This window comes from Cynara cardunculus, assembly GCF_001531365.2.
Source record: "Cynara cardunculus var. scolymus isolate 2C chromosome LG 8, CcrdV1, whole genome shotgun sequence".
NCBI classification, from domain to species: Eukaryota; Viridiplantae; Streptophyta; class Magnoliopsida; order Asterales; family Asteraceae; genus Cynara; species Cynara cardunculus.
The window spans coordinates 16,651,662-16,660,963 of NC_037535.1; the positions used below are offsets into that span (position 1 = coordinate 16,651,662).

The 9,302-nt window shown below is 37.6% G+C and overlaps 2 protein-coding genes across 3 annotated transcripts; one reads left to right on the plus strand and one right to left on the minus strand.

The window, feature by feature from the left end:
- The first annotated feature begins 267 nt into the window (after positions 1-267).
- Positions 268-1,568, plus strand: LOC112516240 (peroxidase 1-like). The gene is made up of 2 exons (XM_025123257.1): positions 268-429; positions 810-1,568. The coding sequence occupies exons 1-2, from the start codon at positions 268-270 to the stop codon at positions 1,566-1,568; spliced, it is 921 nt and encodes a 306-aa protein (XP_024979025.1).
- A 463-nt stretch (positions 1,569-2,031) lies between these two features.
- Positions 2,032-5,892, minus strand: LOC112516480 (serine/threonine-protein phosphatase PP1 isozyme 9). 2 transcript variants are annotated; one of them, XM_025123544.1, is made up of 5 exons: positions 5,744-5,865; positions 5,432-5,656; positions 3,655-4,214; positions 2,498-2,692; positions 2,032-2,411 (listed from the first exon to the last, which is right to left on the minus strand). In XM_025123544.1, the coding sequence occupies exons 2-5, from the start codon at positions 5,625-5,627 to the stop codon at positions 2,388-2,390; spliced, it is 975 nt and encodes a 324-aa protein (XP_024979312.1). In that variant the 5' UTR covers positions 5,628-5,656; positions 5,744-5,865; the 3' UTR covers positions 2,032-2,387. The 2 variants fall into 2 exon arrangements, with proteins under 2 accessions (XP_024979312.1, XP_024979311.1); XM_025123543.1 differs by having other exon boundaries at positions 5,432-5,892.
- Between the last annotated feature and the right edge of the window lie 3,410 nt (positions 5,893-9,302).

Genomic DNA, 9,302 nt, shown 5'->3' on the forward strand with positions numbered 1-9,302 from the left:
AATAAATAAATAATTATTGATCAGAGATCATACTCCATTAACAATATGGATTCAAAGACCAGGTCATATATAATTTTAATTTGGTTTCAACTGTTCATCACCCTTTATATATAAATACTTCATTAGTGATTACCCTTAATTAACACTTAAACTCAAACACACACACACAGAGTGGGATATATACATCATATCAACAAGTAATTACTAATAATGAAGATCTGTTGGATATGGTTTCTGAAGCTTTCTCTCTTGTGCATGTTTCTGATGATGGCAGCAGAAGCTCAACAGCCGTTGAAAATGGGGTTTTACAGAACCACATGTCCCACCGCCGAGCAGATTGTCAGATATACCGTCAGTAAGGCTGTCACTGCAAACCCTGGAATGGCCGCCGGAATCCTTCGCCTCTTCTTCCACGACTGCTTTGTCAGGGTACGTAGTCACTACAGAACAGAAGGTGTTTTCCGGTTGACAAATCCGCCGGAAAACCTGCCTGCCGGAGAAAACTTGGCCAGAAAACACTATTTCCGGCAGGTTTATCGCTGGTTGTCAAAGTCTCTTAATAAATTATTTTATAAAACTTATTACATAACACCAAAGTCCAAACGCTTGCGTGTTATATGTAAAAGTGTTATAATAAGTTTTTAGATGGTTTATCGCCGCCTTAACAATGTTATATAAACTTATTGTAACACTTTACATGAATAATTTCTTAGTTCTATAAGCTTAAGTTTTATAAAGTAGTTTATTAAGATATTTTTACATTTTTGCCATTCTATAAACCCGATTTTGTTGTCTCATGCAAATTTTAGGGTTGTGATGCTTCACTTCTACTGAAAACGGTGCCGAACAGTGAAATAGAGTCGGAGCAAGATGCCGGAGCCAATGTGGGAACCCTAAGAGGACTCGAGATAATAGACCAGGCTAAGGCCAAGCTCGAAGCCGCATGCCCAAACACCGTCTCATGTGCAGACATCTTAGCTTTTGCCGCCCGTGATAGCACCGCCGTCGTTGGTGGGTTCTCATACACCGTCCCTGCCGGACGACGGGACGGAAGGGTTTCAAATATCGGTGAAGTCGACCTTCCGTCACCGGACTCTGATGTGGAGGCTCTCAAGAGAGCCTTTGTGGCAAAAGGACTAAGTGTTGGTGATATGGTGGCGCTCTCTGGCGCCCATTCTATAGGGAGATCGGGTTGCAATTTTGTTAAACCTCGTCTCTATTCTTTTAATGGGACACATGCCGATCCCTCATTGGATCCAAATTTTGTGGCGGTTTTGAAAAAGAAATGCCCAAAGAACGGGAACTCGGGTACTACGGATCTTGATTTAGCGACTCCGAATCGTTTGGACAATCAGTATTATCGTAATGTGAAACAACACAGGGTTTTGTTCTCTTCGGATCAAGCTCTACTTGATAGTCCGATGACGGCCCGAACAGTAGCTAAATATGCGAGTAACTTGAACGCTTGGAGAAACGATTTCGCTGCAGCGATGATACGTTTAGGTTCTATTGAAGTGTTAACAGGGACCAAAGGTGAGATTCGTAAGAAGTGTGGGGTTAGAAATTAAAATTTCAAAAATAATTTCTTTTGTCATTCTTCTGTTAAAACGTTAAAGAAACTTATTATAACACTTTTACTACTGATGAGTTGGTCATATAAACACGAGTCTTATAACGCAGTCTGTTAGGAGATGTATACGTTTTTGGCAACTAATACACCCAATTTTGTCGTAACAGTCCCGTATAATTCTCTGATGAATTTCAAGGGAAAAGAAACTTATTATAACACTTTTACTACTGATGAGTTGGTCATATAAACACGAGTCTTATAACGCAGTCTGTTAGGAGATGTATACGTTTTTGGCAACTAATACACCCAATTTTGTCGTAACAGTCCCGTATAATTCTCTGATGAATTTCAAGGAAAGAAGTCCCTGCCGAGTATGAAAAAGGAAAAACAAACTCGGTTGACCTCTGACCAGAATCATCGACAAGTTCCAATCTTTATGATCAAGGGAACCAGGGTTTCAATGAAAAAACGCCAAACCATCAATCTCCATGTTTTCATCGTTACATCCAAGAACACGACACAGCAACGAGCGTACACTTTCAGCTTCGATTTCTATGTCGAAAAGTTAAATCTCCAACATACCAACAACACACACTCCATACTCTCTCCAAAGAAAAACACATCTTACAATCAATATACAAACACCAAAACCTTCAACAATGGCTCATCCTCAATCTATATTTTCCAATAAAAACAACCAACTGGAAATGGTGTTTAATTGCATCCATCCAACTACAGTGTATATTGCCATCAGATTGCTCATCTTACAGACTTCAAGCTTTTCAAGATTTCACCTTTGGAACTTCAAGATTCTGTGTCAGGCCGTTCTAGTTTTCGGTGGCTGTTGAAACGAACAATAAACGTCAAGTGTTGGTTGTGAAATTTTGACAATTAGCGATTAAGTTCAAGAATGAAGTCTGATTTTACCTTTTTCAGAGGCAACCTTGAAGTTCCTGGCTTTTCGGCATAATCAAGTGGCTTCAAGATCTCGAAAGAACACACAAGGGATTTGTCTACGCTCAATAGGGCACCCACATTGTCAAACTCTCCTCCGTAGTTTGGTGCTGAAAATATCGTCACGAGTCTTCGTTTAGCGAAAAACTCGTACCCGTCCTCTACCACCTGCAGTTAAAAAGGGTCGTAATATGGCTCACCTGAATCATGTACAATGTTTCTGTAAACAAAAAAGCACGAGGACTGGTGCCTTGGTACTAGCACTTTTGACTCAACAAGGTTCATGTAAAGAACCCCAATTACATGGATCCGACAAAATTTACGGCATTTTGGCTGAACGGAATGGCCCTCGAAGGAGGGTAATTTTTCGACAGATTCATTTTAATTACTTCACCTTCAGACAGATTTAAAGAACGCTTCACCTGAAAGAAGGATGTGTCCTAACACAAGAATGTCTCAATATCTATCGGAAAGTCATGGATTTAAAAAGTATATTTAAGAAGCTTATTTTCCTAAATCACCCAAGGAACTTTGGGCACTTGGTGGGAATCGAACTTGAGACCTCTTGGCAGATTACAGAAGAACCTAGGGGTTTACCCGCTAAGTGTAGGATCAGCAAACTTCAGCTAGTTGTTGGCTGATAAGTTAATTGTTAGCTGAAAAGCTATCTATTGACTAATAAGCTCGTTGTTAGCTGATGTACTAGCCAAGTTTGGTAAGAAAAAAAAAAAAAGCTAAGAAGCGGCATGACGATGTAAAATGACTTAAAAATATATGTTTGGAAAAACATAAGAGGCGTAACGGAAAAAAGAAGTGGAAAAAAACCACCGGAGCTTATTGGAACGCTACCTGAAGTAGGTTTCAAAAAGTCGGTCTATAAACAAAATGAAACTTTTTCAATAAGCTCAAAAGATAATATAGCTTATGGTTGCCAAACACCGCCTAAGCCGATCCATTGGGGTTGATGCTATGCATCAATGGCACCTTAAATGCATAAAGATGCCCACCATCTTAGCATCTAAAAGTCCCACAAAGTGTAAGAAATCCAACGAGGCTGGTTTGACGAGTGCTCGATAAAAACACAAATTTGCAAAACAGAAGTAAAGGATATTTGAGCAATAATAGTTTACCTGATGACCTCTGCAAATAAGATCAAGATCATTCTTTCCAAGAAATTCAACAACTTTATCAGCTCCAAAAGTACACGAAACGCCACGATCACTATCCGACCAACCCTCTATGGTCGGATCAGGATCAGACCACAATAAATCACATAAAAGCCCATTATCCGGGATCTCAGTTGGTCTCTCAATTTCCTGTATTTGATTCAAATTCTCGAGCTCTGGGGAAAGACCACCATGCATACAAAGGATCTTTTCATCAACTAGTGCAGCAACCGGCAAAGAGTTGAAGCAATCTGTGAATATCTTCCAAAGACGGACATTAAATCTCCTTTTACATTCGTCATAAAACCCATATATGCGGTTGATTTTAGCATCTTCATGGTTTCCCCTCAAGAGGAACACTTTATCCGGATACCTTATCTTGTACGCAAGCAATAAACATATAGTCTCCAAACTTTGCCTGCCTCGATCAACATAATCACCGAGAAAGAGGTAGTTTTGAGAAGGGGGGTAGCCACCATACTCGAAAAGCCTCAATAAGTCTTGGTATTGTCCATGTATATCACCTATCATCCACATAAACCAAAAAACAGGAGCTAAATTACCAGAAATATTAGCTGAAAAGCTAGTTGTTGTCTAATAAACTAGCTAAATCAACAGCTAAGTTGTTAGTTGATAATCTAGTCATGTTTCATGAAACTAGCTGATAAACTAGATGACAATGTAAAATGACCTAAAAGAGCACTCTAGACAAATTATTTGAAAAAATATAGGAGGCATAAATGTAATTAAAAAAACCTTGGAACTTAATGAAACACGGCTTGAAATAGTTTTTCAAGAAACTAGCTTAGCTACGGCTAACCAAACGGGTTTTTCCAATAAGCTCTCGCCTTGTAAACCAGTTAATAGTTGCCAAATATGGCCAAAGTGGTATTTGTCTACTATATGCATAATCTTGTATTCCAACCCACAAACCAATTGAATCATTTTATATGTATTTACATATATATATAGACTTGGGATCATGTGAGACCAAGAGTTTTTCGTGAGACCCGTAAGACCAATTCTCAACCCTTAGATTAGATCTACAATCTGACAATCGGAAGATTCATAAACACATGAGACTTCTCAATAATCACAAACTTGTCACCGTACAACTTTAAACCATTAGATCATTAGCTTATAAAGTTAATCAATGGACAAAAATTGGTCTCACGAACCTTTGGTCTCACATGATCCCAACTATATATATATATATATATACATATATATATATACATATATATATACATATATATATATATACATATATATATAGAGAGAGAGAGAGAGAGAGAACAACAATGCCATGAGAATGAACAAACTCAGAAACCCAAAAACCAAACAATTCAAAGGAAGGTACCAAATCACCAAGAACAATATATTCAAAATGATTGATGAGATCCTAAATAAGAGAATTTTACCCAGTACACAACAAAGAAAACAAACCCCAAATCAGATCAAGTATGAATAACCCCCTTCAGTAATATATATATATATATATATATATATACACAGTTAGGGCACCCCAATCGAATATGTACAAATCGAATCATACCCATCTGAAAGTGAGCATCATAATCAAAAGAATCGAACAAAGACACATATTTTAAATGGAATACGATTAAAAACAAGTTCTGTAATCATACCCATCTGTGATTTGAGCATCATAATGATACGAATTGAATTGCACAAAAAACACATCCTAAATGAAATACGATCAAAAACAAGTTCCGTATCATACCACAGATCCTGATTGGAGCATGGAGGTGAAGAAGATTAGGCTGAGAAAGGAAGATTTGTCTAGCGTTGACACACAGCTGACGGATCTCTACCTCAGATAGCTGAACCTGTTTACCTCCTCTACCTTCCAATAACCTCTTAATTATATCTTCTAATACACCCTTTTCCATCATACCCTCCATCACCATCATACTCATTTGATCTATAAACCCAATCAATAATCCTCCTAAAAAAAGGGGGTAAATCCGAAACAAATTGGTAACCGATTTACATATGGCAAGATAAACAGAAATGGATGGAGTAATTAATTTACTTATTCAGAAGAGAGAGGTGGGAGGGAGGTTGAATAAGATGTGGTGTGGTGGGTATTTTCTCCATGAACAACATCTATTTGGGCATGTCGTTATCTTTAAGATGCGTGCTCTGCTCTTCAACACTTTCCAATTCGTCGTATTTGCTTCGTTTTTTATACATGGATACGGGTTTGATACGATCGAATGTTATCCATAACCAGGTCACGGCTTCTCTAACCACAGGGTCAAACCTACAAAAGATAAGAACTTGAGTAAACTACAATTTTGGTCCTTATGGTTTGTCGATAGTAACGGTTTTCGTCCCTACAAACTATAAGTTGGCCATAATGGTATGCAAAAAAACTCGGATTAGGTCATGTTTGTTGGCAGTGAGTTTAATGAGACTCACAATTATTCGGTCAACTATACATGACTGTTTGGTAGTGATTTAATGATGTAGAAAGTGTTTGTTCAGTAATCTTTCAGGAGGAGGATTTATACAGAAAACCAAGTTTTTTTTTCAATTTTGTCCCTCCTAAAAAATCGCTTGGACATCATTTTTCTTCTGTTAAATTAGGGGCATTTTACTCATGTTTTTTTTTCATTTTACGTTAAAAGTAATTAAAATATATTAATTATATAATACAATATATATTTATATTTCATATATATATAAATCAAGACAACCACTGTCTACTCCCCCCCCCCCCTAGATCATACCCTCTTTGACACCCGCTTCTTTGCACTCCAATAATCTCAACTCTATTTGCAACTCCGATGGTTACCCAACACCTGGACCTATTTGGAAAAGACGACCTTGTCGGACCTGCAACTTTGTTTGCTTCAACGTTTTTTTTTTTATCTTGATCTTGATTTGAAACACCCCTTGAAAAGAAACCACATGTCAATGATTAATTCCTTGTAGTGTTACTTCCCCACAAGATATGATCCAACAAACGTCAATGCCCTGATTGCATTTTCAAACATCCCGAGTTTCCCCAACCTTCCTATGGTGGCAGTTGTCCTTGATATATTAGAGCTACATAGAAAGAGACCCACCTTAAGAACCCGTCAAAAAGGAAACAAGAAGTAAGCATATCAGCAAGCATAAAAACAAAAATTAGATCATTATTCACACGAAAGCCTCATCAAAAACACGGAAAAGAAGAAGAAAAAGTCTCTTCTATTTGAAGCTTTTTTGAAAAACAATAACTTGATAAGATTCCAACATGACTAAATACTTTTGACAAATGCTACCACCAAAGAAGAGACCTCGAGAGAGATAGGCCCTTTTCCAATCTCGGAATCATGGTCTGAAAATCGTATATTAGGGAAGATCCATGCTAGGGTTTTCGTGTGATGTCGGGGGGGTTGTGTAAGGTGTAGGGGTGAGCAGTGGAACCGGGTACCCGGCTATGGAACCAGAACCGCCTTGGAACCGCCGGTTTCGGAACCGAAACCGATATGAGTGGTTCTGGTTCCGGTTCCTAAAATACGGAACCGATTGAGAACGGTTCCAGTTCTCAATTTTTTGGAATCGTTACCCGCCGGGTACCCGGTATTTTTCAATAAAAAAATAATTATTATTTTTTAATACCAAATTTATATTAGGTTTACATCTTGAAAGTACATCGTCATCTTCATTCTTCATCTAAATTCTTCATATAAAATGATTCGTATTTTTTCAAATTGTGTGTTCACTTGGATTCRTAKTATGTAATCGTTAAACTTTGAACATTTATCATTATAGTATGTAATCGTTAAACTTTGAATATTTTCTATTAGTCTATTATGGTTTGTAATCATTAAACAATATTTGTAACCATTATTCTGTATAATTTGTATTTTTGCTTATTTATTTAGTGTTTTGGCAATGTTTTATTTTTTATTTTTAAATAACAAAATTTTAATATTTTAGGAAGCGGGTACCCGGAACCGGAACCGGTTCCCGGCGGTTCCGGTTCCGGTTCCAAAAAATTTAGAACCGCTCTAACCGGTTCCGGTTCCGGTTCCGGTTCCGGTTCCGGTTCCGGTTCCAATATCTCAAGAACCGCCGGTTCCGGTTCCGGTTCCTGTCAAAAAGGGCGGGTACCCACCTATGCTCACCCCTAGTAAGGTGTGAGTTTGTTTGTGATGATGCTACGAGAGCGAGACAGATAAAAGAGACGATAATGATGGAAAATTAGTGAGGTAGGAAATTTCTTCCATCCCACATTGGCAAGAATAAGAATAATAAAGAGCTTTTTAAGCTCTCACCTCAAAGTGGGCCTTGAATGTGTTGGGCTCATGGTGGGAGTTTGAATGGAAGGTGCAATGTGCGCGTGGTCGAGGACGAGGCCATGGCCTGGGATTCGTGGAGCGTGGTCGAGGACGAGGCCATGGCCTGGGATTCGTGGAGTGGCTCGAGGAGGTTTACTTTGCATGACATATATTTTAGTATATGATATGATAAAAGGGTCACATAATGAAAACATATATTAATAGCGAACAACTGAAATTTGGGCAAAAACCCCAATAATTATGCAACAAATACCCTTTTAATTCAACCATAATTGTTGTACATTAAGGTTGGCCAAATTTCCAAACTCAATTAGTCAAGTCTCAGCTAACCAAAATTCACAACTAATAAGACCACTTCAACAAAAGGTCAATATCGGTGAACTGTAGTTGCGTTACTTCAATGTTTACGCATTCTTGTGTACCAAAATAGAAATAACTCTAACATATCATGTTACGATTGAAAAAAATCATCTCTAGATAACATAACGTGATTTGGGTTCCCCGAAATATTCAAACAACCTGATTCTATGCCTTTTCTAAAGTTTATGATGTTAATTGCACCCAAAAGAGCGATAGCACCCAACAATGTCCATTATTTACAAAACTCACATAATCATGCTCACGTGATTAAAATATCGCATAAAACTCAATTATGACCATTAAGTCTCCTCTAAACGATGAACGACTTAAAAGTTTGACAATTCTTAATCACAACATTTTAAATGGTTTCAAACCGACAAAAGTCTTAAATCCATGGGTTTTACATCTTAAATTGCCAAATACTTCAAAGTATTAAATTTCTAAACGTTTATGTCCATATACATGTAAATTATCCAAAAACGGTCAAATAATCAACCAACCACAAACCGCATGATCTATAACTTAAAGAAGTCAAATAAATCAAATAATATGTGTTTCCAAACATTTACCTAAAACAAACCCCATGCTCAAATGGTTAGTCAAACAACTCATTAGGCATGTAAAGCTCCACAAAATAAAATAGACAAAAAGGAGGATGTTTTGATAAGTACAACGTTTTTACAAAGTAACGTGAGACTTACCTTGCTAGGTTAAGTTAAACTTAAGTTTTAAACCCAAATATTTAGGTTCTAAAGATGGATACTTTAGATCCATAAGCTAAACCTCTAGATTATGGTGTAAAGCTTTCAAGAACGCTCTATTAAACTCCCAAGATCTAGCAAGACACCACAAAGAGGAGAACGAGGTTAAGGATGCAAAGTGACCAACCTCTAGGTCAGGACATGGTGTTGGTCCCAAAATGGTCTACAAGAATACTAA

Bases quoted from the DNA above. Each gene is read 5' to 3' on its own strand.
- LOC112516240 (XM_025123257.1), top strand. From the start codon at position 268: ATGGCAGCAGAAGCTCAACAGCCGTTGAAAATGGGGTTTTACAGAACC. The intron at 430-809 runs GTACGTAGTCAC...TGCAAATTTTAG, and splicing joins TCCACGACTGCTTTGTCAGG to GGTTGTGATGCTTCACTTCT.
- LOC112516480 (XM_025123543.1), bottom strand. From the start codon at position 5,627: ATGAGTATGATGGTGATGGAGGGTATGATGGAAAAGGGTGTATTAGAA. The intron at 4,215-5,431 runs GTATGATACGGA...TGTGGATGATAG, and splicing joins TGCTCCAATCAGGATCTGTG to GTGATATACATGGACAATAC. The intron at 2,412-2,497 runs GTAAAATCAGAC...TCGTTTCAACAG, and splicing joins CAAGGTTGCCTCTGAAAAAG to CCACCGAAAACTAGAACGGC.